Raw genomic sequence first — 26,714 nt, 5'->3', positions numbered from 1 at the left:
GCCAAATAAATCACTTTCATTTTTTGCGGCTAAGCCAGCACAAGGGCTTCATTTGCAGTTGTTTTCGCTGCTGCTGTAGTAGCCGTCGTATGCGTTGTAGTGCCACTCACGACGTCCGGAAGGCAGCAGGACGAAGACGAGCAGGACGAAGACGAAGACCAGGACGAGGACGAGGCAGAGTGCCTAGACGTGGACCGACAGCACGGCGGCAACGAGAAGTTCATCTTAGACCCGGCCGAGTGGCCATCTGAACTGCTGGGAAACGCGAACGCAACTGAAAAGGTAAACGCACTCGCCGCCCAAGGAGCCCCATCAAATCACAGCAATCTGTTCGGGCCACAGACAACACAGGCTGCCTCGTGCCGCCTCGGTTTACTCGGCTATTCGGCTGCTGAATTGCGCCGAGCGCTGAATTTCCAGAGAGCGAATAGTACCGAGTGAGTGCCCACGACGCGTATACGCAATGTTCTTACTCCGACTCAAGCCCGCATGGCTCAAAAACGCTCATTGAGTTTGAACTCAGCGTTTGAGTGAAGTCAGTTGAGTGGGAAATATGCGAAGAGGGTTGCAAGGCCGCTGAGTGACTGCCAATTTCCACCACCAGATGGCCAAATGGCGCCACTTAAGGGTGGCTAGCAGACAGTCCAAAGGGTAAAGTGGTGAAAAGCTCTTAGGCCTTCTTAAAAGGCATTGCACAACAACAACAAAATGTACTTAATAACTAAGAACGATTAATATTCAATCTGGTATTTATATAAATAAACCAGAGACCTTGTCAAAAAATGAAGTTTCACTCAAAAAGATTTCCCAATAGAACAATTGAACCCCCTACCCTCTTCGATAATAAAAAGCCTCTTCAATTACAATTAAAATCTTAAGCAACTCACATTCATCTCGCTGTACTCGCTGGCGTTTCGAAAATTATTCCCTTTTGCAATTATAGTCAAAGATCAAAGTAAAAATCAAATTGGCCGCCGGCAGAACTTACCTCAAACTTGCCGCCAACAATGGAGCCCGCCTGGCCAATGTAGAGCGTTGAGGCAGAGTCAAAGACCAACTCGATGGGTTCCCTAACCACTGGCGTGGTATTGCGCAGCTCGCAGTCATAGTAGAAGGACACCTTGTCGCTGAGCACCTGGAGAGCGATCGAGTTCCACTTGTCCGGCACATGAGCCACACCGAAGCTGGCCAACTTGCGGCCAATACTTTGGTCCGCCTGCGTATAGACCAGCGATACGTTGTAGCTGTTCTTCACCACCGGCGACAGGTGGACACCCAGCTGGACAACGGTGTCCAGCGGGTTGACCACACTGAACAGGTAGCCGCCCTTCGGCGAGCTCTGCCGGAAAGTGATCAGGATGGCGAACTCGTACAGTTTCTCGGGCAAGAGCATGCGGTATGGCGATTTCACGTCCGCCGTCTGCAGGAAACGAAAGGCAGGAAAACCGTCCTCCGCCTCACCGAACTCGATGCCCGTAAATTGGTTGTTGTTCATGATGTCCGTCAGCGTATACTCGGCCAGGGCATCTGCAAAAGGGTAAGCGTCAGTGTCTCACTCGGTAATTATAGAAACGGTGGAAGTAGTAAAGTGGTCTTTATTGCAGTTGGAAATCCCCTACACTAGACTACACTTTTCGCTTGGCAGTAATGGAACATTTAAGAGCCCAAAAGTCGACTTTTTATTTCATTTATTCAGATGTATAAATTATTACTTTACATAAATATTCGAATATGACTCTGCTTTGATAAAAAATATATTTATTTATTAATATATTATAAACCCACCTTTGATGGACTGTCCTATAAGTTCAAAGGAACCCAGGACTGTAGCCATTAAAGCACTCATCATAACCCATATCAGCATTAGTAGACGCATATTGACCACAGCCGGTGCTGAAATGAAATAAAAGATAAACAAAAGGTCAGAATTTATTCAAAGTGATTCGATTGAAGAGGAACTTCCGTTTCAATCTGTAATCAATACACAAATGTGGCCAGTTCAAATTATGCCCACAAACAGATCCACTCAAACGGACACTTGTGCGTGGAAATAAACCGACCGCAGACCAGACACTTTATGCGCCGCCCGCAATTATTGGCCCGGGTATATACATATTGGTAACACGAGTCGCACACTTGGCCGCTGCTGAAATTATATGCAGACGGGCGACATAGCGTCCCCACGGCTCGCTTTTTGGCCCACTTGGCGGGGGCAGTGTTTGGTAATTACCCCTGCAGTCCCCCAGCCAACCGCAGGCCCTTCATTCTCATTCACAATCCCATTTCGATTCCCAAACCCAGCCAATGCCCGCACCCAGAAGATAGTTCAGCTGGAAGCCCCACAACTCTGCGGTCGGTCTTCTTTTGGCCAAACGAAATTCGCAGACTTCAACGGAACGAACTATGCGTCACTGGATGGGATCGAAGTCAGGCAGATCGGCTGTAGAGATTACAAAAATAATGGTAATTAGGAATGGCAGATTTCGGCATATACAAATTTAAAAAAAATTAAAAGGCCTCTGTGTTTATTATTCTTAAAACTTATTATAAAATAAAATTCTCTTGAAAATACCGCGATTTTCTTAGATTTTTTAACAATATAACAAATTATAATTAACATTTGTTATATCAGAAATCAAAAGATAATATTTTTTGCTGTGTAAACTTGCTTACAAAACTTAGGGACACACCTAGAATCCAAAAGAACCAAAGATTAAAAGTACTTTGTTTATGAGGGGCACTGTGTCAGTTCGGCATGTCAGAGATCAATGTGAATCATGATCCCATAAATACAATTTTTGTCAACTCGGCTGCGTTAAGGCCCTAATCGCACAGCCAATAAATCATTTGTGAGCTCAGCTTCTGGCTTCTACGTATATATTGTGTAATTGCCCGTGGCCAAGGGCAGCTGATAAACCGGAGCTTGTTTTATTTATTTATTTAGAGAAGTTCCCAAGCCACTTTTCTGGCCACTCCACTTGCCATATGTGCATAATCTAACGCAATTAATGGGCGCCAGCTACCCAGCAGATATAGATACAAGGCTCAGATACAATTTACATTCGGAAACTATGCCGCTGACCTCAAATTGTCAGCGGACAATTAATATTTATCAGGCGCGACTTAGGCAACAAGAATCGGACAAGAAACAACATTTGGAGTCGTGACTTTCACGCCGCATTCAATATTTCTTGTTGTTGTTTTTCCTTGGGCCTGGAATGCAAATTACTTTCAATTGTGAGCATTAAGTAAAAGTGTTTTCTCGTCTCAATTAGCCGGCTGACAGTTCACCCAAAACATTTCGGCGATCGGTTAGTCATCGTCATGATACATCGATTGTTTGGCTTTTCAAACCACATGGGAACTATGGAACTATACATATATAATAATATAAAAAAACCGCTCTGATCCGTATCTTAATTTGTGCACTTAGTATGCTTTCATTTTATGAGTATCTCTTAATAGGAAAAGTCGTAAAATATTAATTATTGAGAATAAACACTTGGAAAAACTAGCTAAACATTGTATATTCATAAAACCGACTTGACTATGTAGCCTTCCAAACCCAAATGATTGCAAATATTTTTTAAATTTTTAAATAATTTATTTCTAAGCAAAATCAGAGGAAAGGAATTCCTTGTACCTTAGAATGAGTCATACTCTGATAAGCAATTTCAAATTCCAATGAAATCAAAAGCTAAAAAAAGAAACAAACACCACAAATAACATCACGTCTCAAAAAAGAATTACTCAAATTGCGACAAGCTTCCTGAATTATATTTTCCTAATCCAAAAAGGCTTTTTTTTCGACTTGCAAATCATCAAGTGCTGTCTACATACGTGCGTGCACTTACATCATTCTGTTCCCAGCTTCGAGCAGCTTGTTCCACAATCTGCCCAGACCACTTAATGGTATCATTAGGCGCAAAAAACAAACAGCTCTACAAATTGAACAATCCCCCCAAGAGGAATTTGATTTTGTAGCATTAACATACGAAATTCCTGCCGATTCTGGGCCGCCTCTCTTTCCTGCCACCCTTGGCTGTTCCATGTTCCTCACTATGTGTGCTCCCTGACATAATGAGGCAGCGTTTATGCAGTTCACAGACGGAAAGCCGCCAGCACGTGCAGCATGGACCGCGTAGCGCACCGCGTGGCCAATGTCAGAGGCGACCCCTTCAGTCTCGCGTGAGGTGCCGCCTTTATATATACAGCAGAGGTTGAAATAATATTTTTAAAAATTTATAATTATAAAATAATGCATATTGAAAGAGCATACAAATCTTTGTTAATATAAGGAATAATATTTCAAAGCATTCAATTGTTTGAAAATCAAATAGGTATCTTTGAAGTGGCCGCAACTCAAGATCAAAATTCAGTATAAATATATTTTAGTTAAATATTCCGACAGCAAATCGTGAGGATGTTCCTGCAACCACTCAATTACACCGCCAAGCATATCCAGTTTCCAGTTTCCAATGCTTCTGCTCTGACCTCGCCTGTGGCTAGAGGCACACGCAATTGTTTGGCTCTGGCTCCCGGGAAGGCACAGGCCCAGAATAATACTTGTACTCCGGCTGTTTGCTTAGAATGGGACGCACGTACGGCCGATTATTGGGACCTAGCCGGCAAACTTGGGCGTGGACGGAGCGCGGTTCATGTAAATGCCCACGAAAGTGTCGAAAGCGGAGTCATAATAAATAAAACGCTTTGGCCTGGCCCAAATCAAATCAAAGTTTTCGTACATTTCACTCATGAATTTATGAGTCATTATGATTTTCCGCTTTGTAACCGCCGGTCATTTTCCGCCCGTACCATATGCAATTTCTAAAACCAATAAGCAATAAAAATTTATTCAAACTAGCAGCAGAAGCAGCAGCAGCAGCAGCAGCAGCAACAGCTGCGTGTGCCGGCTAAAATTCCCCACTTTTTGTTTTAAATCAAAAAAAAATTTCGTCTCTGAGTGTCGTAAAAAAGCTGCGCACATCAAATCCAAAAGTCGTCAGAGCGTTGCACATTTAAAGGCGGTATGACGAAGACCGCCAAAGAAGAGCCAATGAAGGGAAACCCCCAGAGTTCGGTAGGAGACACAAAAAGTGTGGAAAATTCTAATAAAATTTTATTTTCAATAGTAAATCGGCTCAATGTGACTGGGGGGCTCTCCCGGTCGCAGACGGCCAGCCCAAGAGCTCACGGAAAACTGTGCCACTATGTCATCCAAGCGAGCGACCAGAGACAAGAGACCAGAGACCAAAGACCCATCTTGCCCTGACAGCAAAAGAGGCAGAACCAGCACCGGCAACTGTCATGAAGACAGCCGCAGACTGGGAGTACCCTAAGTGAAGGTGAAAAAGAATATCTAGAAGGTCTAGTTTATCCTAATCTAAGAAAAGTAACTAATTACTTTTAATATATTCTAATGAAATTCCAAAGAAATTAATATACAATAAACTACCTTTTATATTTATATATTTTTTCTGCCAAGAGTATTCACTATTCCAATTGCCTTGTAAAACTTTTTAAAGGGCACTGTTCGGTTCGTCGCGTACTTTTTGTCGCCGGCTCTGCGCCCCTAAGTGAACTATTAGCTCTGTTGATTTTATGTTTTCCAATTTGTTTTGTGATGTACTTGCCGTGGGGATGGGGTTGTATGTATTGTATTTCTGCGTGTAGTAGACTCAAACCGGGAGGGATGCCAAAGAGTTGGCTGTCAGCTGGCATGTCGCCTGCCGACGTTTATTGGCCTTGACTTATTTGTTACGCCCCCAAACCCGCCCTTTGCAATTCCCTTTGTTTGATTTTAAAGGATTTGCATGCCAAATTTGACTTTATTTATTTTTAAGGTTAACACGTACGCTCATATCAACACGTTTGGCAATGTGATTGGGTCGAATGTTTAACACTTTAAGTGTCTGCATTTAAGGTGGGAAATATTTTACAAAGAGCTTTGCATAAATAAGGCGAGAATGCATCCGAATACAAGTTGCCAATCCACAAAGTCACTTAAGCCGAGACCAAACCAACTGTTGCAACTTAGAGTTTTGTGGATGGCTTGAATGGCTAAAGCGATAAAAGCCCAAGGCGTAATCTGATACTGGCCAGCTGACAGAGTGGGATTTGGTTGCCGAGGCATAATCATTATAAATGGATGATCGAGACCCACATTCAGGGCATGAAATGGGAAGGCCTCAATGCCTCAATGAAAGCAACCGGAGAGAGGAGAGAATGCAAGATGAGCCGAGTTAATTATATAATTACTACATTGTTGTCAGGGCATCCAATTACTGCCTTTGAGACAGAAGCAAATTGATTGTATAAGTTGGGTATTAAAAGGAAAATATATTTTGAATTTATTTTTCAATCATAAATTGTGATGATTTATTGTAAAACAATATTTTTCTCAGAACTAATTGCCTTTCACAAATATATTTAAATCAACAAACAAAAAATAATGAAGGAAGTGCCTAGCTTTTAGGCATAAAATACATTTGACGACTCTGTTCTATTCATAGTATTCACAGGTGCAATAAACGCTATCTGCTTTATACAAATCAAGAACTTTGAACTTGAGTTTTTTCCCAGGAATTTCGCAAATATTTATTTATCCAATTTTTCACACTGGGGTCATTGAAACATCAAGAGGGAAAGTGGCAAAAATATATCACTTATTTGACTGACAGCATCAATGGAAACAATGGAAACAATTTTCCCAGGTTATTTACGGAATTTTATATATGAAATATGAATATATAACAATGGCAATAAATACCAAAATCCATTGTTAAGGGATTATTATGTAGATTCTGGTGGCATAAATAGGTAAAGCAAATATTCTTCACATTTACTACTCCTTGTGGTTGGTCCACAGGGAGGCATCATCGCCGTGTTTAGTATTCGGGTTAATTCCCTTGATAATGATGTAGGCAAATGGCAACATAAAAACGGAATCGCCAGACAGAAAAAACAACGCTAGAAAAAAGCCAAAACAAAAATTATAAATAACCAGAAATGACACCGTATGATCGCGATCTCGATTTTAATTCTCATTTTGTTTGTGACCCCGATTGGGCCCAAGTACGTGGCTAAGTTGCCGCTGCAGTTGCCATTTGACTTTGCGGGAGAAAAACAGAAGCTAAAACGGCCACTGTAAATTATGCTTCTCTTTTCATCAAAACACTGAAAGGGAAAATGTGTTCTTAAAAAAGGAAAAACTTAATGACAATTTAAGGTTTCAAAAGGTTACAAATATTTGGCATTGAATAAAGACTCTTTTGCTAATCAAACTGCAACAAAATTAACTCTCAATTACAAATTAATATTTTATCTAATTCCAAAACAAAAAAAATGGAATTTTTTCCTCTGTGTAATAGACCAGCTGCCTGGCAGCGATTTAAATAATCTCTAAGCGACGAGTGCTACTCATATTGCACTTAGCTGGAAGGCCTCCGCCATGTGCAACATGTTGTCGCAATCCCCAAAACCAAGGCGCGGACAGCGAAAAAGTTCAATGAAATGTGCATCATCAGAGGGAGATTGGGGTCCACACTCTCCGGACTGGATATGGAAATGCGAATAGGGGGGACTCGGAATCGGAATCGGAATCGGATGAGGAGATCTCCAGATCTGAGGCTGCGGCCGTGCGTGTCCCATCGAACTTGATGAATGGGGTGTGCCAAGACATCAGCGTGTTCGTTATTGCTGTCATTATAATGCTTTGCATTTATTTATAGCCTCTTCTCGCTTATCTCGCATGCAATATGTGTGTTTGTTATTTTTTATTTCTTCGGACATCTTTTAGCCAGTTGAAAGTGGCAGCAAAAAATTGATCAATGATCCCCGGCAACGCACCAAAACCCAAATAGGTAGTTGAACTCTTGATTTCGCCACGGGATTCAAGGTTGGCTGGGTGGCCTCCGTATTTCACGGAGTCTGGAATCACCAAGTCTCGAAAGGGGGAAACCGACTGTTCCCTGGTTGTTTTCTTATATTTTTTTTTCTTGGCTATATCTCCGCTCCTGGCAGTTGGCCAGCCACGCAATGCAAAAAGTGTAACTCGAAATGGAGCAAAAGTTCATAAAAATTGTGGCCACCAGTCGCTGTGAGGCGGCCAATGAAGATTTAAAAAAGGAAAACACATTATTAATTTTGTTTTCCATGGAAATTTTGATGGTATGCAAATAGAGACAAGTCGCCAAAATTATAACTAAAAATAAACAATATTTTTAGAAAATCTGGAGATGATTCTTTGGAGTTGTTTTCTAAATTTTTAAAGAATTTCAATATAAAGCTCTGAAAACTTTTTAATATTTTATATATTTTTACATTTTACCAGAATTGAATTATTTTTTAGGAGAAGACAATTATCATTTGACATTTGCCTGGTTATTAAAGTAATTTATGATCCATAAATTCAACCTAATTGCTTTCTTAAAATAAATGTTGCCTATAAGTTCTGGATTTTTTATTTTCAAAAAAACTTTTAAAAGTATTTTCAATTTTTGTTAAAAATTGTTTTCGAAAATATGCAAACTCCCTTATTTTATTAACCAAATTTATAAATAGAGATATAACCAACAAACAACTTTTTTACAACCCAAAAAAAAATTCACTTCGCTTTAAAAATAGCATTAAATTTCACACTTCCCCCAGACGACAGCTGCCTGGGAGACAATAATGTGTCCATCCGTCCGCCTGTCTGTCCGTCCAATTGTTATGGAATTATTCGACTAGCCTGACCTTGTGGCAACAGATGTAGGGCCAACTGCATGGACCCATAAAAGACCTATAAACATTTCGGTTTATTTCCAATTTGTCTTCTTTGTTGTTATTGCTTATTTTCGCATAAAATTAAAATGTTGTCGGGAAATATTTTATATGTACGAATGAGTACATGTGAATTTATATTTTTTCCAGCGAAAATAAAACCAGGAATTATGCTTCGTTTCGATGAAGAGGGATGGGGAAGATTTCAAGCGGTCCGCAACATTCATCATCTGTTTAAGCGCTGGCTAGTTTTGTGGCCTAGGCCTCGCTGGCGTATGCGTAATGCGGCCACTGATATGAACTGGGAAAGCGTATTTATGGCCTGCCGTTGGCCAAAAGCCTGTTATCAGCTTGGCAGCATAAATATATATAGCGTATCTGTGAGTTAAAGCCTGGAATTAAAGCCAACCGAATCCCATTTGATGGGAGTTGATTGGCAATCAATGAGTGCGCCGCCTGTCACCAGATAAACACAAAAAATCTATTAACTCAGAGTCAAAGTCCTGGCCAAAAGAAATCTAATATCCATTTGGCGGCGATGCGACTCCTCGAGGCGCTATCTCCTTGCCTGGACACGCACACGAGGGGCATCCTTGTGTTAATAATCAATGTGAGTGAGAGGGTGGCCGGACGACTCCTTGAGAGGTTAAGTAGCGACTCGTCGTCGAGTGGCACTTGACTGCCAAAAGCAGGAAACGGAAGCCACGACACGATAGATGTCGATAAGTCACATACTCCTGCCTGGCTAAAGGCGCATTACGCATACGTGGCTATTAGTCAAAGGTTTTTCTCCCTCGCCTAATTGAAACGAGTGCCATGAATACTCCCGCCGACGCCTAAGTGACCCCCATCCTCTGTCCCCCAGTCGACGTGCCCCTGCCAGAGATAATGAAATGAAGTAATAAATAAATATATTAACATGCACACACGTCTCGCGTATTTAGTTCATTGTCGCTGGCTATACGTACAAAAAATATAACAATATGTCAGTCTATAGCTGGCTAGAATTTTCTGCATAGCAGCAAAACAACACATTATAATGTAATCTGTTAGTTGGGAATTTATGGGACAGCTGCGTCATCAAAGAGATGTCTTCCTCCTCGTTTTGATTCGCCAATGCATAAAGTATTTTGTAAGCCTCCATATAAAATGTGAATTTATGAGGAGCACGCGACGAACAGGTTCATCTCTAGAAATTACTAAAAATAGGAACTCTAGAGCGATATCAAAAAATAGCATTTCTGATCTAATTGAAAATATAAATCTGCATGTCAAAGCGCCATATAGGAGGATACGCTCATTGAATCCATCAACGCATTACGCAATCTGATTAATCCGCCCGAGCATCTTAATGCACTGGGTATATAGACGAGTTTACTGGCGCCTTGAAAGACTGAGTAAAGACATTAATGACCTGCCAAGCCATTCAATAATAAATTGATACTACAAAAGACCCGATGAAAGAGGCAATCTTCAGGTTTACCTTCTAAAGATTCTACAGATTCAATTAATGATATCCAAATTGAAATGTTCGGCCACACAGAAATCGTGACAAAGTTTTAGACAAGACTGACAGACAGAACCCCCGTCCATATTTCATATTTCTTATTGCTTCAGATATCAAAAAATATTCCTACACCCAGCACGTGGGCAGTGGAAATACCAAGTATATAGTTTATGTTTGTTTATATTCGCATTTAATTGATTTAGAAATTCAAATTGGCGATCGTGTCTGGGAGCTAACATCATTAGGCAGAGAACTAGTTTGCACACTAGAATTTATATTTTAAGTAATTGCATTGCAAACTCCCGATCGCAAGCAAATTTAGTCGTAATATGTAAAGTAATTCCCATTACGTCAAATTGATGTCTACTGAATGAGTATGCATGAATTTCAATTTCCAAAGTTTGCATAAATTGGCGAATGAGAAGTTGAAAAAAGATCAGTAAGTGGAGGACAACCACAATCCTATCCGAAACCAGACTCCAACTCTAACTGATCAGATTGGAGATAAAGCGCATTCAAGATTTATGACTAACTACACGGAGGGAAATTGCAAAAGATTTTAAATAATAAAAATGTTGTGAAATTTAAAATTTAAAAAAGGGTTTTTTAAAAGCTGATTTTATTAACAAGATGAAAACTAGAAATTATATCAACTAGAAATAATATCATTTTATATATTTTAAAATTTTAAATAATATTTTTTATTTTATTTAAAGGTTTCTTTTATATAATAAGATATTTTTAAGATATTTTACATCAAACTTTTCGCTCGATTTGCATACCTAAAATATATTTCAAAATAACACTTTTCAAATTTAATTTTTTCACTTTACCCATTAGGCAATAAGCTTACTATTTCTTGTGCAGTCTTTCCATTAATCCCCCAATTAATACATATATTTTCTTGCAGTGCCCTCGAAGTGGCCTGCTACTTTTGCATAACTCCCCCCAGTCGCGCCTATCGATGCGGATAATCGCTGCCAACTTGGCATCGCATCAAGTCCGACAACACACACAATGCATGCCAATTAATTAAGACCTAGCACGGGTCCCTGCTCCCCGACGACTTATTTGGCTAATTGTCTTTCGATCGGGCGAGCAGATAGTGGCCGAAATTAATATACATATGTATATACTTATGCCAGCTACCCACAGACGGTTAAACAAAATTAGATTAAACGGGTTGCGTTGCGCACGCGCTCAAAGGCGGCTGCCGCCAATTATTGTTAACACGGGCAGGCAAATCGGTGGAGATACCGATTCCGAGGCGCCAGTCCAGGTGACGGCGCTTGGCGTTTAGCATAAATTAAAAATGATATTATTTAGCAACAGATTGCTATCGTACAAGGGCAATTAAAAGGCGCGGGTCGGACAGCTCTGTTATTAAGCCCAAATGATTCTCGTAGGTGATGAAAATGTAATATAAAGTTGCTTAACATCGGCAATCAGTGGGAATTATGATTAAATGAGACTCCTTTGTTTCTTGCTTTTTAAGAAAAATGCATAAACAACCCGGGACAATGGCCATTGTCCTGGGGGCCTGTAAACAATGACAACAAGTTCCGAAAACGAAAATAAAGCCCCAGCATGAATGCAATGGATAAAAACGTAATGGCAAGGTCAGCGAAATAACGTCACGATGATTCAATGGAATTGCAGCAGACGAAATTCTGGTAAAATCAAAAAGCCAAAATCAGAAAATGTACACAACAAAAAAAAGCTTTGAATGCATTAAAGGGGAAGTCCCAGTGCTTGAAAATATTTATAGAGCCAGGGGAAAATATAAAATTTACAAAAATAAAGCCTTATCAAAATTCAAACCTTATGACCGGCGATCGTGGGAAAGTTTGCCTCTAATGCAAAATGCTGATTAGGACTAATCCGAAGCCCGCATGCCACGCCCACCGCAAATAATTCACGGCAATCTTTCACAACAATTATGCGCAACGCCGGCGAGCTAATATTTATGTAAACATGGACACGGACAGCGATTTTCACTCGGGCCGAACCACGTATCTTCGCATCTGTGGGATGCAACTGCATCTGAAAGTCAATCCGAGTGTAAGGCCAGGTTAATGCCTCAAACCTGTTCGTCTTCTGGCTATTTATTTTTGCGGCATATATATATATTTTGTTAATTTTGTTACCTTTGGAGCTGTTTTTTTACCGCAGCTAGTCCAGCTACTTGATTTAGGAGTTTACTTTGGCAAAGCACTGAGGGAAATTGTATTTATATTCAGAAGGAAAGTTATTTAATGATAAAAACAAATGGAATAAATTATAATTTAGTTCAAAACACTACACAGAATACAAGTTATTTAATTTGTTTATTTTATTTCATTAAATTTTACAACCCAAAAAGGTTGAAGCTATTTTTCTGGTATAACTGAATTTAAATACATTATATTTCGCAGCTCTTCTCGGGGGCCTTCCCCTATTTTTCTCTATCTGCACCGCTAACTTGCCGACAGCTGGCTGGCGAGGGACCGGACCGGACCCTCTCGATCTTTCAGCACCAACTGCCTGGTTTCGTTTAACAATATTAATATGAGATGCGAATATGCGGAATTTATCGGGCAACAAGTGGCGGATACTACATACTACTGGGCCTGTTTCTAATTTAAATATTTCGCAATGTTGGCGCGAGAACCATTCACAAATGACCTAATTGAGACGTAGGTCCCCCCCAGTTATCTCCTGCAGTGATTGCTCACGCCGCTCGGCCTGAGTCAGTGTTATGTGTTAATGGCACGACATGACGACATCGAATGCAAATTGGTGGCAAATTTTAATTCATTTGAATATTTGCATCTATGGCTTTTTTAGTGAAAAGTCGTACATGTTTCTGACACTGACTCATGAAGATTTATACATGTTCTCGGAGAGGTGCTGCTGGCAGGCAAGCAGGCTCCTAAATTGGCATACATTGTTGTGTGTTCAGTTGTTCTGGTTTCATTACACAGAGTCCCCTTTTCCATTTTTAATTTTCACCCTTCTTCACCCTCACGCCCTCTTTTTCCAACTAATATTGGTGGCGTTCCCTTTTGCAGTTATTCGCATCGTGCAAATGTTTATGTGTATTACATCAAAGTACATTTGTTTTTCAGGCGGTTGTCGGTTGTCCCACTCTTGCTGCTGCCACGAATTAGAGTCACAAGAGTCGGCGACAAAGGGGAAGGGGAGCCTTCAACACTGACGCCATGTCAGGCCCACAGTTAACAAATGTGTACCGAAAATGTTTTTTGTCAAAACTTTCAGTCCTGTCCCGTCAATTTGGGCGAAACGCGGGCTACCGTAGCTCCGTAGAATTTGCCATTTTCCATTTAATTAAGACAAGTTGGGGACAGCCCGCATGGAGATAAAGCCAGGCTTATTTGGTGGCTATAAACAGTATATGGTGGGTGGGGTAAAAACAAGTTTATATATATAAAATAAAATTAAATTTAAGACTTGCCAGTTCAATCAGTTGGCCGCCTAATCATTTTATTTTTATTATCAATTTAATTTCTATGTACAATTTTAATGTTGCAATTTGCATGCATATGCTAATCCAGCAAATCAAAAGAAAGTCATAAAAGATGGCTTTTTAATTTGTTTATTTTTAAAAATAATACATTAAATTTGTACAAATATAGTACATAGCAACGGAAAATAAAGATAAGGAGTAGAGCAATACTTGCGGTATAAAAAATTATGAGTGGCTTTAAGAACTTTATTTGCTCATAATTTGAAAGAAAAAATCCAGAGCCCAACCCATTTTGAAGAACTATAAACATTTTGTTATTAAATACTTAAATTACCACATAATTCCTCTATAATCGACCCCAGTTTTAAGGCAATTTATATGAATATCACACATTGCAAAATCTAATTCAACAGAAAATCCTACTGTCAAAGACGACACCCAAGAAATGATTACAGTTTCGAAGAATTGCGACACCTATCAAACCGCGATTTATATCCAGTAATTACAAACCTATTTCGACACGACTGCAATATGCAATTATCGCGTTAAGAAAATATATGTACACTTAATGCTGTGCACCCATAAATCGGAAAATTCGCAGGCGGAAAGTTGACATATTGACTAGCCCCTCGACAGCTTCAATTTCCGCTGCTAAACCGGAGATCGCTCAATCAACATAATGCCGTTGGGAGATCATTAATGTCTAAGACTCTAAATCTTGAAGGCAAAAATCAGACAAGGCAGAGTTAGCAAACTTTAGTATATTGAAATACTCTTTATAAATAAATATTATATAAAAAACCCTACTTTTTGATTTCTATTAAACGGAAAACATTACGTTTTTCCTGTTTCCGTTCGATAATAAAATGTAGTAATAATTTCAATTGTCATCCCTTGTTAACAGATATATTTAGCTTTTTTGCATAATTTTGCAATGATATAAATGCAAATAAAATGGGTAAACATCTTTGTATTTGCCCCGAGTTATACTCGTATTTATTAATGAGCTGCACAAACATGCATAGTCAATTTTCAGTTCATTGCCATTGTTTTGGCTTTGTTTGCCTTTGGAGTAGTTTGTTTGCCGTTGACTAAAGACGATATAAAAAATAGAGAAAATAAGTAAATGTTATTTAATAGGCGACGCCCACTCAATTATCGCAAACTATAAATGCGCCCTGTGCATTTTTGCCTTCCATTCGGTAATATCTGACTTCAAGTGGACCGCAGGGCAATATGGCATTATTTTTTGGACTTTACGTGACCGACAGATGCCATCAAAGGTAAGCGCTTAAAATAGTTTTCGGACTTACCAGCCTTCACTTAAATGGCAATGAATTTTTCCACGTATTCCCTGGCGGATGAGGGTCTCTCTACTGCTGCATAGTTTCGGGCGACAGCTTCCGGTAGACAGGACACTTTTTCACAATGCCTTCAGACACTTTTCTTTTATGCCCGGCTCCTTTGTACTCTCGGGTATTCCGTTCTTGCAACTCACTACACTACACAAAACAGGCGAAACGGTTTCATTTAGAATAAGAGATCAATGGAAACGTCGGAAGGGGTTGAGATGTAAAGTGGCATTGACATTGGCCAGTCCATTGTCCGGCAGTGGGACAAAGCCAAATCCAGAGCCACAAAGGCGAACAGAAGGATTGCTGAGCACAAAACACTAAGTATACCGATCGGCACTAGGCTAATACTACATTTCACACGCAATTTTGCACTGGAATAAAGGTATTCTAAAACTAAAGCGAGCTACTATAGTTGGTTTACTGCCTTTATTTTAATCTTAATTATTAAACCAGAACTTTTGGAAGAACAAAATAATAAATGTGGGTTTTTTGATAAAATATTAATAAAATAAAACGTTTAGAATATATTTTTAAAATATATTTAATATAAAAAGGTAAACAAATTACAAATTACAATTATTATTTAAATAATTCCTAAGCTTTAAGCAGGTTTTTTTAATTGGGGAATAATTTAGATTTATTTAAATATTTATTTTCGGAATATTTCTTTTTCTATATTTTTTTAAATATATTTTTAAGTCACACTTTCAATTACGAAAAGTTCATTTCCGTTTTAAATATTTACTAAATTCTACGATTTTTGTTTGTTTATTTGTTTGTTTTATTTATCAATTTATTTAAAGAATCTTGATTTTAGAGCCTCATTTATTTCCGTGCAGCAATCTTAGCCGGCAAAAAACACTGCACTCACATTCCCACACCCGGAGACGCGAATTTTGTATATTTTTTATGAATCGCTGGTGGAGCACGCCTCGAAGTCGATGGCACAAAATTCGCGTGTGACTGCCCTGCGATGCGCTCCGTTCGGCGGACAGACTGTGACTGAGACCGAGACTGAGGCTAAAAGCTGGCGACTGATTGCGAGGCGGAAACTGCGTCGGCGGCGCCAAAAGCTGCTCTGCCGCCGGAGCCGTCGACGCCGACGACATTGGCAGAATGCCGGTCTATATATGCCTTTGCTATAGTATGCGGTGGCTACTGTTTGTTTGCCGCCTCTTGTTTGGCAGATACTTTCGTTGTCCGTTGTTGATACTGATGGAGCACAAAATTCGAAATGCAATTAAAAGCGTTGTTTGAAAGAATTCGAAATGGCAGATAACTTTTTCAGGAAAAGCCAGAAAATGCTTTGGAAAGGCAAAACAAAAACTGCCAGCCTTGTAATTTGTTAATCAAATTTTGGGCATAGCAAGTAAATAGTTTTAATTGATTTTCAAGTATCAGAGATGTAAAAAGCTTGGAATAATAATAATAAGATAGAATTTAAAATTAAGCTTAAATTGTGACCAACTTAATAAAGCTTAAACTGAAAAACAGCAAGCTTTGAAGTGTTACTAACTAAGCTAAGTTAAACCATTTTATTTAAATTTGTTTTGGCATTTTATGAGGATTTAATTGAATGTTAAGTTTAGAATAATTGAAATAAAATGCTTAGTTTATTATTTAAGATTTCGCATAGGTATAAAAATATGCTTTAAAGCCTTTGAAATTATTAGATTAAGAAGTGGTAAAAATTTCTTAGACAGATAATGTAACTAGTGGTTAATCTTATCTTTATCTTGTATCTTGTTAGCCTAATTATGTGTTAATCTCACCAAAAAATGTGGCCCACAATTTAAGATTAGTCAAGCTTTTCAAGAACATTCCTACAAAAGTTTAAATAAATAATTTATAATGAGGTACGTTTTCTTAAAGTTTCAGAAAACTACATATATTATTTAATCATTTTTAAAGTATTTGTATTTATTTCACTTATAAGTCTTATATCTTTTTAAAGAAAGATAAAATAAACATTTGTTTTCTTTTGCTTTTCAAAACTCTATCTATATTTTAATCTCTATCTATATTCCCCAGACATTTCCAATTCTCTGTGTTTTGTGTTTACAGAACTCGTGCGAGTCAAATCAAGACGCAATTTCGACGGGGCTCAGTGCAATTTAGTGCTGCTCCAACTTCTGGTGACTTACCTGCTGCAGTGGCCAGGTGTTTTCCCACCGTAAACACCTGCTGTCCTGGACTGCAACCACTTGGCTATAAATAGGAGCAACTAGAGAAGACAAACCCAGCGGGCAACACTTTCGTTTAACTTTTGCGGCAGCAGAAATTAGTTCCCAGGCGGCCTCCATAAGCTTGGCAAGAAAAAAAGGGCTAAAAACTTAAAGGAAAAAGGAAAGGAAGCAAAGGGGGCCGGCAGTCGATATGGCGACATGTGCCCCTGGTCCCACATGTGCCGCCGGGGCAAGTTTGCTTTCTTAATTATTTACACGTAATAAAACTAAGCATAATTTTCCAGCGGCAACTAACCCGTCGAGGAACGCACTGGCGCCTCATTTCAAATTCTATAAATAATTTCAAAAGCAGTTGATACGTATCGCCAAAGGCTTGCTTACCAGGCGTCTCCAGAAAGCCGGAAAAATGGAAAACACATTCATACAAGTTGTTGGATAAAGAGAGATAGAGTGAGAGAGAGAGAGAGTCTAGAAGCGCGAGAGAGTCAGACTCTGCTGGCAGAGAAAGAGAACTGCGACTGTTACGCTGGCAGCGCAGCAGCAGCGTCACATGCGGCGTATGCGTAATTTTGTCAGCCTTATCAGAAAGCCATTGCAAGCAAAGTTTATTTTAAAGAGCCGGGCCATTTATCGAACTTGCAACGTGTTGTTGTCTCCTGCGGTCTGTGGCACATGCACACCGCCCTTTCCCCCCTTTCGGGATGGAGCTCCTTTGGCCAGGATGCAGCCTATCCCAACACAAGAGTCGCGCTTGTTTGCACGCCGACTGCCCAAAGCCCGCCAATTGTTTATTCAAGCAGCATCGCAGCCCATGTGCACTTGAACTGCCCGGGCCCGAGCTGCTGTGCTCCTCTGCCCTCGCCAATCCTCTCCCTTGGCCCGGCATGCCTGTGCATTCATTGGGTCTGCAATGTGTTTGTCTGGCCATTTTTTTTTCTCTGGCTCTGGAAGCCAGCCTTCGTTTGGCACACTGCTGGGAAATATATACATTTTTATGCATTTTGGTCTTAATATTTGTAGATTATTCGCAGCCTAAGGGCTTCTTAATCTTACTTGAAATTATAGCGAAGTTTTTATAGTTCCTTGTAAAGTTAAAATATGAGATATATAATTTATACAACAATTTGATTTCTCAACTTTATTTTGAAAGAAATACCCATGAATATATCCTCAAACTTTCCATAACCTTTCTCTCCGTGTAAAAACCGCTCACTGCAGTTGTTATCGCGGCAGTTTGTTGTTGTCGCCTGGCTTAAACGGCTCTTAGTGGCAGTGAATCAGTGGCCAAACATGTAATCTGTTTAATGGCCACTGACCGTGCTCTCCGGACCCGGCTTCTGCTTCTGCTACAGCTCCTGCTCCTCCCTCCCAGCCTAGCCATCGCGTATACGCACCGTTGGCCGGGCAAATGCTTGGAATTTGCATAGAGCTTTATTTCAAATACTTGTACTCTTTTCGGCATCTCTATGTAGTGCCCACCTGTTGCTCGGAAAGAAATACAAATGCCATTTAGACATTTGGACATTCGGGGGCAAACAAAAAACGTGGTTAGAAAAAAACACACACAAAACGTTAAATAACAAACAAATAACGGCTGCAAAAAACAAACAAAACATATACCAAAAGCGAGCGTAAACTTGTTGGTCTCCGTCGCGCCACTGATTTGCATAAACCGCAAAAAACCAAGCTAAAAGCGATAAAAGATTTACAGATCTCTGGCTGAGTAAACAACAATAAATAGAAACATTGCTCGCCACTTTTGGTTTCAGAGACGCTTTTCAATTAGTCGCCAAAGGAGTTGGCATTGTCGATCCCTTTGCCTAAACCGCAAATCTAGTCGGTTTTCGAGAGTTTTGATTACACAGTTGGGGAACCTGCTCTACAAAAGCGTTTTGGTGGTTTTTTATGGACCTTTTATCGATCTCAAATAACAGTTCTAAAATAAGTGCCTTATACGAACGAAAAACTTGGTTCATAAGCATAAATAAAACGAAGCGAGTTGCCTTGACTTGGCCAACTGAAGCATTTTTAAAGTTTAAAAAAACAAAAAGCATTTGCATTTCCACAAAGAGATAAGAATGGGGTTGCATCTGAGATCCTGGTAGAACATTTTCAAATGAAACATGCGATTTTATCAACTTTTGAGCAATTAAAACTTATAGTTCCTGAATTGATATAATCTGATTGTTGCCTATAAAAAACCTTAGTAATATTATCTTCTGTTCCAAAACCAGAATCGTATATTTTGATGACCAAGTTTATGGTTTCCAGACCGTTTATAGATCTCGTATAAAAGCGGCTAAAGAAGTGTTAAATATTTTCATCCGAAATCAAACCCGATTAGCATCCAACTTGATTCGCAACGATTTGGTTTATTCCCATTCATTTGCCCTAATTAAGTGAAATATGGATTTGCATTTTGACTAAATAATCCGAACATCGTTTTTGATTAGATCTCGTTTTTTGGCAGTTAAATTTTGAGAGCAATAAAAGCGCTAAGACAGGTGGGCTTACAAAGAGTTGGGCTTTTGGCAAAAAAAATTCGGGACTAACAAGCGGACTGAAATAATATTATTTATTTTACAACATTCTTAAATAACATTATTGTTTAAGGATTATTATTACTAATTTAACGGTTATTTCTGTGTCCATAAAAAACATTTTTATATTATAAATTCTGATAAAAAAAAATGTGATGCATTATGTGAGATTTCTTTTTTTTAAACATCGATTATTAATCGATTGTTTTTATGAAAGTAAGCAAACATCGATGTTTTTCCAGCACTTAAGCGCCATCTCTTGCGATTTTGACCAGATACTGGGAACAGTATTGTACAGTCTCCACATACAGAGGGCGCAATAATGCCACTCTCCAATAATAGATGGCTGTTTTGTTCTGGGAAATTTCTCTTATACTGCTAATCATCAAAGTTTTCAACCCTGTTAATTAAGTGTGACCAACTCCTGCTTGCTTCGGAATTCTCATCCTTTGTTTCCAAATGTATTCCATATTAATTTAAATTCTCACAGTCACACTGCAATTAAAAAATATAAATAAAAGTCTTTGTTTTTCTGTTTTCATCGAAAGTTCCCCTCCCCCGCCCCTGTTTGACCAAAAAGAAAATGAGCTGGCGCGACAGCATCACCAGCATTCCCGGCGCTGTGGCCCACATCCTCAATGAGAGCGCCAACACTCTGCTCTCGCACAGCTCCGCCCTGTCTGGAGCAACAGTTGGCAGTGCGTTCTCTGGAGGATCGGGCTCTGGATCTGATGCCGGGGGCTCGGAGGAAGGTGCCCCGCAAGGCCAGTACCGGGGGCTGCCCATTCCCGCTTCGCTGGTTCGCGAGCAGTGGCGCCTGATCTTCACCAGCGACGCCAATATCCAGGATCTGCAGGCGGCCATTGCCCATTGTAGGGATCTCGTCCTGCTGAGCGAAGAACTCAGCGAGGAGCGGCGCTGGTTGGTCAGGCACCTAGTGGACCTACGCTACTCCCTGCAACAGCTGGAGGAGGCCCAGGAGCAGCAGTCGCTCTCCTCGGACATTGTCGTGATGAACGCCATCCGGGCAGTGGTGGGACACCACTTTGTGCCGCATCACCCGCATCACGGCAAGCGGAGTCGCCTGCAGGCGGCCGCTAGGAGAAACTACTGCGATCATTGCACCGCCATTATCTGGAGTGTGGTGCAGGCCTCGTACGTGTGCAGCGACTGCGGCTACCTGGTGCACCAAAAGTGCATCGATAGTGTAAAGCGAGTGTGCGCCCATGTCCTGGTCTCGGAGCGCCAGTATCCCGTAGCGGAGATCTGCCCGGAGATTGGCCTGGCCGCCCAGGGATACAAGTGCGCCGAGTGCGGAACGCTGCTCAACCTAAGTGAGTGATAATCCCGTGGAGGAAGATGCTCAAAATATCTAATTAATTATTTTCCAACAGAAAACTCCTGGATAGAGCCACGTCTGTGCGACTACAGTGGCCTGTACTTTTGTCCCCGCTGCCATTGGAATGACAGCAACTTTATACCAGCCCGCATAATCCACAATTGGGACTTCTCGCCTCGGCGAGTCTCCCGCACTTCGCTCCAGGAGATCCGGCTGTTTTTGAACAAGCCGCTCATCCGTCTGGAGGAGGACAACCCCAAGCTCTTTGTGTTCGTTGAGAAGCTGTGTGCGGTGAAGAAACTACGCCAGAATCTGGTACACATGCGTCACTATCTGGCCGCCTGCAAGCTAGCCAGCGATCAGAAACTGGTGGATCAGCAGCTCGGCGGCAGACGACATCTGGCGCAGTCCAATGAGTTTTACTCGCTAAGTGACTTGGTTCAGGTGGACACGGGAGCCCTCACAGAGTTCCTGCAGGCTGTGTTCAAGGTTTTTGATGACCACATCCGATCGTGCCACATGTGCCTGGCCCAGGCGTACATCTGCGAGATTTGCAGCAACAACGAAGTAATCTTCCCCTTTGATGATGGCTGTATCAAGTGCGATCAGTGCAACTCCATCTACCACCGGGTCTGCCTCACGCGCAAGAATATGATTTGCCCCAAGTGCACTCGCATCCAAGAGCGGCGTCTTCAACTAGATCGTATGAAGAGCACCGAGGAGGAGGACGAGGACGAAGAGGCCACCGATGATGGCGTGGCAATCGCCTTTTGAATTTCAAATTCGCTCGTATCTGTGCTGGTTTTTAATGTTATCATATGTACATAGGGTATAACCAAAAAAAATATATATATAAACTACTATTACAATCAAGACTTAGGTTTACCTTTCAGTTTTCCTTCTTTCCGTACTTTTCCCGCTTGTGGAACTTTCTGGGATTTATGCCATAGGCCTTCAGTCGGTCGTCGGTTATGCCACTCGAATTTTTGTTTATTTTATTTTTCGCCTTGAAGTTGTGAGTTTTCTTTGCTCCGCTGGGCTTGTGTTCCGATTTCTTGAAGGGATTGGGTCCTTGTTTAGCGTTTCCTTTTTTGTTATTAAATGGAGCTTGTCCTGGCTTTGAGTTTGGCTTCTTTTGTTGCTTATTAAAAGGATTATTTCCATTTGCTGTTTCAGATTTTTGCGTTGGGGTTTCAGTTTTCTTTTCCGATTTATTTTGCTTTTGATTTTCCGTTCCATTTGCTATAAGTTTAGGGGGTTGTCCTGGCTTTGAGTTTGGTCTATTTTGTGGCTTATTAAAAGGATTTTTTCCGTTTGATTTTTGCAGTGCGTTTTCAGTTTTCTTTTCAGAATTCTGCTTGTGATTTTCCGTTTGATTTGCTGTAGTTTTAGGTGCCTTTTTGCCTTTGTTTATCTTATTCTTTTCCGATTTATTTTGTGTTTGCTGTGGTGGAACATTTGCTTGTGCACCTTGCTCTTGTTTGCTCTTTTTTGGAGCAGGAGAATCGTCCTTTGCTTGGCTTTCATTTGCCTCTTTTGGCTGCTGCACCTCCTTGGATTCATCTTTGGGGTTTTGTGCAGAAGTGGCGGCAGCTGCTGCAGCAGCTTTACGTTTCAAGCGTTTTCTCTTCGATTTGGATAAACTTTCCGTGGGATTTTGAGACGATTCCGCAGGAGTAGGTGTTTCGGCAGCTGGTTGGGCACTTGAAGTATGTCCAGTTGCTTGATCCTCATCATCGGAACTAAATTTAGGCAAAGAATAAGACTTAATTCTAATAAAAACAATATTAAAGACTTACCCCTCCCCGTAAAGACTCTTGAAAATCTTCCGCTTGAGGTCCTCATTCTTGGCCTTCATCTTGTACAGACGCTGCTCCTTCTTTTCCACATGCTCTGGCCGCGTTTGGACAGCCTTTTTGAGACTGGCCCACTGGTTAAGCTCCTTGTTCTTGGCCAGCAAGATCTGCAAGTCAACAAGTCAGACAATAAGTTTTCCCATAAATCCTCGAACCCTGAGAGTAAGTACCTCCTCTATTGTCAAACCAAAATCGTTGGGTGTGGTCTCCACATATTTGAAGCGACATGGCTGATCACCGATGATGTCTTCGCAGTCCAATTGATAGTATTCGTCTATGTACTCGCCGTAGGTTTTCTCATCCTCCGGATTGAATGCCGGCTTCTCGGCCTGGATCATCTCCATGAAGCGATTCCGCCTGCCCTTACGGCCCTTGCGACCTCGCGTGCTCTCGATGAGCTCTTGCTGGAGTTGCTGCTTGGCCGTGGATGGATCGTAGTCACAGTCCATGTTGAAGTCATCGTCCTCGCAGTGCCCTTCGTAATCCTCATCGCCGCCGTCCTTGTGCTGCCTGGGATCGTAGTTATCCCAGTCCTCTAGCACCAATTCATCGATATCCGAGGGGCACTCCGGCTTCTCCTCGCCCTCGTCCACGTTGTAGTACTCGTCGTTAAAGAGCTCCTGCATGCGTCGATCGTGGGCAGCTGGATCAAAGTCCTCCTCCAGTTCGTCGTCGCGAAAACCAAGCTCATCATTGCCGGTGACCGCTTTCAGTTTACGTATCTTTTCCTCGATCTCCTTGCGCTTCATCTCCTTGATCAAGTCGAGTTCCTTCATCTTCTGCTGCTTCTCCTGCTCCTTGCGCTCCTTCAACTCCTTACGTTTTTCCTTCCGCTTGTCGTCCGTCCGTCGGATGGACTGCTCCACGGTGCGGGGATATCGCTTGATGAATTCCGCATCAGGTTCCTCGAAGCGAAAGTTGTACTTGTGCTCGAACTCCGCCTGCTTCTCCAGCTCCTGTTCGTCCTCGGACAAGGGCGCGGTTTCGCCCACAATCTCGTCGTAGGTGGGAATGGCGGACTCATCTGTTTTGGCATAGCCCTTGTTGAGGATGTAGTCCCTAAGGAAGCTCTCGCCCTGCGTCAGCTTGCTGCTGTTCCAGTACTGCTTCAGTGGCTCCAACTGCTTCTTGTCCGTATCTTGAATGTTTTCCTGTTGGCCCGCCAGCCACTTGGTAAAGTCTGCCTCCTCGGCCTCCGTTTGCTCCTTGGTCTTGCTGCGTTTCTTGAATATACCGCCGAATTCCTCGTCCTCCCCATCATCTTCCTGGTTCATCACATTGCGAAACTCATCCTTTAGACGACGTTCCTCCTCGACAGCGGTTGGAGACTGTGCCCGCTGATATTCCTCCTCCTCCTTCTCCTGCTTCTCCTCATCCGAACTCTCGAACTTGCCATTGTGCTCGAGAATTACTTTTCTCTCATAATCCTTTAGGGTAACTGGCTTTGATTTCTTCTTCTTCTTGGGAGAAGCCTCCCCCTCCCCCTCCTTGTCGCCCTCATCGCTGGAGGATTCGTTGAAGAAGCGTGTTTCCTTGTCATAGATCCGCGGGTCTTTGCTCTTCAGAGAGGAAAGCGTCTTGAAGAAGTCCTGGTCAAACTTGGGGTCCACCTCATCCTCCTCGGATGACTCGCTGTCGCTGTCGAATTCGGATTCCGAAACGTCCAACCCTCGATCCTTATCTAAAGGAAATAAAGTTAAGAAATGAGAAATTGTGCAATGATAGCAATTCAGGCGCTTTACATTTCTGGAGGAGCTCCTTCTTGCGCAGGTTGTTGTAGGTCTTGGCATAGTCCTGGTTGGTGGTCAGCTGCAGATCGTCTCCTTCATCATCCGAGCCTTCGAATAGATTATTCATAGTTTTGTTTATTTTCCCGGATTTCTTAAAAAACTCTCCCGATTCCACACGTGTTTATGGTAACATCAGCGCTGCTTATGTAGCTATTTCCCCGCTAGATATATATATTAAAGTCGTGACAACTATCGATGTTTTTATCGATAATGTGTCATACCTAAGTTTTTATATTTACAATTTTAGCAAGTTTTGTAAATTACCGTAAAACTTAAGCAATTTAGCAACATTCCAAATAGATGGCAGAGACACCTGAACAACAAGGGGCCTTGAGCACCTCCTCCTCCTCCACGCCCGCCGACAAGGACTCCTCCAAGAGTAACACATCCCCACCTTTTTTTCTATCACAAAGGTGTTATCATTTTTTCTATAATTTTCTTCTTAGTTTGTGTGCTCCTAAACGCAACGGGAAATGTTCCCATTATCAAGAAGCGCACATGGACTGTGGATCCCAATAAAACCGTCAGCTGGATCCAGAAGTTTATCCACAAATTCCTGAAACTGGACGCCAATGAGCAAATTGCAAGTACCACCCCATAAACCCACCCAGAACCTCAGCTCATTGCAAATCTTTATATTGCAGTTCCTCTACGTTAACCAGACATTCGCTCCCGCCCCAGATCAGATAATCAAGAACCTGTACGAGTGCCACGGGACCAATGGCAAACTGGTGCTCTACTACTGCAAGAATCAGGCGTGGGGCTAAATCGATACGCACTTGATTTGGCTAAATCTTAAGTATTTATTGTGTATTTTAATTAATGTAAATAAGCTGATGTTGCGAACTCGATTTCACACTTTATTTTCCCCAAAACGGGGGCCTAACAATTGTATTTAAATGAATATTACAAGGGGTTTAGTCTCCACGCAGAGCCTCCAGCTCGTCGGCAGCCTCTTTGGATACCCTGTGGTACTTGGCCACCGAGGGTCGGTAGTAGTAGGCCTGGTAATCGTTGCGCTCGGACATCTTGCGACGCACCTGATCCTCCAGAAGGCTAAAAAGATAATTATGATTATAGAAGCGAGTGGATTTTAGAGCTCCTGGTAAGACTTACCGGATCTGCGCCTTCTCGTTCTCCTCGAACAGGTAGTGCAGGGATTTCTCGTAGTTTTGCTGCTCCGAGTTCAACAAGTAGCGGGAAATGAAACGGGAGATAGGGTGCTGCAATGGAGAACGAAAATATTTAATTTATCATCACGTAGATAAAGCGGCTTGTCATACCTTCTCGTACTCCCAGTGTTTGGGCTCATAGCCCTCTGGGATCTCGGCCAGCTGCGCCGGGCCCACGAAGATGTTTGCGTAGAGAACCAGTCCAGTGACCGGGATCAGGCCGAGCATTACGTAAAAGTGCATCAGATCCTTGAACTTGTCCCACTGGAAGCGCGACGGCTTGATGGTCATGTGGTGGTGTCCATGATCGCCGCCCATCCTGCGCAGCTGTTGTTGCAGGGCTAGAAATCCAGAGTAGTTGGTTGCGTAATGTGGAATGTGTTTACCGCCGTCGCAGCGCGGAGGACTCACCATTCCGGCAGGCGGGAGTCTGCAGGACAGCCCGGAAGTTCGCGAACTTGGCCGCCGGCGTCAGCAAACGGCTCCAACCGACCATTTTAATCTATTTTGATTTTTAATTCACGATTTGCAGCTGGTCGCGTCAAAGATGTGAGCTGCTGGGCAGCGATGAATCGATGTATCGATAACTGGTAAAAACACGAGCAGCACTCACGCAATACCAATAGTTCTATAAACAATTTTTTAAACTAAAAATTATTTTTTACACATCCGAAAGTATGCGTGTAAATCTTACTTTATTTTTTAAGTTTCAAAAATAAAATAGTTTTCCAGTTTTTGAG

General features: G+C 41.6%; 5 protein-coding genes across 9 annotated transcripts in view; 2 read left to right on the top strand and 3 right to left on the bottom strand.

The window, feature by feature from the left end:
• Mp (collagen XV/XVIII-type protein multiplexin) overlaps window positions 1–16,080 on the bottom strand; it is a 59,505-nt gene extending 43,425 nt beyond the window's left edge. For 4 of the 5 annotated variants that reach the window (XM_070286047.1, XM_017165822.3, XM_070286049.1 and 1 more), the window contains exons 1-4: window positions 15,963–16,080; window positions 15,050–15,238; window positions 1,786–1,893; window positions 989–1,527 (exon numbers count right to left, since the gene is read on the bottom strand). In XM_070286047.1, the coding sequence (XP_070142148.1) occupies window positions 989–1,527; window positions 1,786–1,876 (630 nt within the window). In that variant the 5' untranslated portion in view covers window positions 1,877–1,893; window positions 15,050–15,238; window positions 15,963–16,080. The remainder of the gene's footprint in view (window positions 1–988; window positions 1,528–1,785; window positions 1,894–15,049; window positions 15,239–15,962) is intronic. The other variant, XM_070286048.1, reaches the window with a different exon arrangement.
• Window positions 16,081–20,296: 4,216 nt separating this feature from the next.
• On the top strand, window positions 20,297–22,031 carry DEF8 (differentially expressed in FDCP 8 homolog). Its single transcript, XM_017165844.3, has 2 exons — window positions 20,297–21,151; window positions 21,212–22,031. Exons 1-2 carry the CDS (start codon window positions 20,401–20,403, stop codon window positions 21,928–21,930), a joined length of 1,470 nt encoding a protein of 489 aa, XP_017021333.1. The 5' UTR covers window positions 20,297–20,400; the 3' UTR covers window positions 21,931–22,031.
• LOC108073990 (protein KRI1 homolog) lies at window positions 21,939–24,956 on the bottom strand. The gene is made up of 4 exons (XM_017165843.3): window positions 24,755–24,956; window positions 23,183–24,693; window positions 22,956–23,119; window positions 21,939–22,898 (listed from the first exon to the last, which is right to left on the bottom strand). Exons 1-4 carry the CDS (start codon window positions 24,867–24,869, stop codon window positions 22,046–22,048), a joined length of 2,643 nt encoding a protein of 880 aa, XP_017021332.1. The 5' UTR covers window positions 24,870–24,956; the 3' UTR covers window positions 21,939–22,045.
• A 40-nt stretch (window positions 24,957–24,996) lies between these two features.
• Atg12 (Autophagy-related 12) lies at window positions 24,997–25,653 on the top strand. Its single transcript, XM_017165634.3, has 3 exons — window positions 24,997–25,181; window positions 25,249–25,385; window positions 25,447–25,653. The coding sequence occupies exons 1-3, from the start codon at window positions 25,103–25,105 to the stop codon at window positions 25,567–25,569; spliced, it is 339 nt and encodes a 112-aa protein (XP_017021123.1). The 5' UTR covers window positions 24,997–25,102; the 3' UTR covers window positions 25,570–25,653.
• Window positions 25,650–26,551, bottom strand: ND-SGDH (NADH dehydrogenase (ubiquinone) SGDH subunit). Its single transcript, XM_017165633.3, has 4 exons — window positions 26,386–26,551; window positions 26,086–26,315; window positions 25,919–26,025; window positions 25,650–25,858 (listed from the first exon to the last, which is right to left on the bottom strand). The coding sequence occupies exons 1-4, from the start codon at window positions 26,468–26,470 to the stop codon at window positions 25,720–25,722; spliced, it is 561 nt and encodes a 186-aa protein (XP_017021122.1). The 5' UTR covers window positions 26,471–26,551; the 3' UTR covers window positions 25,650–25,719.
• Window positions 26,552–26,714: the final 163 nt, after the last annotated feature.

This window comes from Drosophila kikkawai, chromosome 3L (assembly GCF_030179895.1).
Source record: "Drosophila kikkawai strain 14028-0561.14 chromosome 3L, DkikHiC1v2, whole genome shotgun sequence".
In the NCBI taxonomy this organism is placed as follows: Eukaryota; Metazoa; Arthropoda; class Insecta; order Diptera; family Drosophilidae; genus Drosophila; species Drosophila kikkawai.
This window is presented reverse-complemented; position numbering and strand designations above follow the sequence as displayed.

Coding starts and splice junctions, on each gene's coding strand:
- DEF8 (XM_017165844.3), top strand. CDS start 20,401: ATGAGCTGGCGCGACAGCATCACCAGCATTCCCGGCGCTGTGGCCCAC. Junction 21,152..21,211: donor CGGAACGCTGCTCAACCTAA/GTGAGTGATAAT, acceptor ATTTTCCAACAG/AAAACTCCTGGATAGAGCCA.
- LOC108073990 (XM_017165843.3), bottom strand. CDS start 24,869: ATGAATAATCTATTCGAAGGCTCGGATGATGAAGGAGACGATCTGCAG. Junction 23,120..23,182: donor TTGGTTTGACAATAGAGGAG/GTACTTACTCTC, acceptor GTTGACTTGCAG/ATCTTGCTGGCCAAGAACAA. Junction 22,899..22,955: donor AAGAGTCTTTACGGGGAGGG/GTAAGTCTTTAA, acceptor GCCTAAATTTAG/TTCCGATGATGAGGATCAAG.
- Atg12 (XM_017165634.3), top strand. CDS start 25,103: ATGGCAGAGACACCTGAACAACAAGGGGCCTTGAGCACCTCCTCCTCC. Junction 25,182..25,248: donor CGACAAGGACTCCTCCAAGA/GTAACACATCCC, acceptor TTTTCTTCTTAG/TTTGTGTGCTCCTAAACGCA. Junction 25,386..25,446: donor TGGACGCCAATGAGCAAATT/GCAAGTACCACC, acceptor TTTATATTGCAG/TTCCTCTACGTTAACCAGAC.
- ND-SGDH (XM_017165633.3), bottom strand. CDS start 26,470: ATGGTCGGTTGGAGCCGTTTGCTGACGCCGGCGGCCAAGTTCGCGAAC. Junction 26,316..26,385: donor GACTCCCGCCTGCCGGAATG/GTGAGTCCTCCG, acceptor CTGGATTTCTAG/CCCTGCAACAACAGCTGCGC. Junction 26,026..26,085: donor AACACTGGGAGTACGAGAAG/GTATGACAAGCC, acceptor TCTCCATTGCAG/CACCCTATCTCCCGTTTCAT.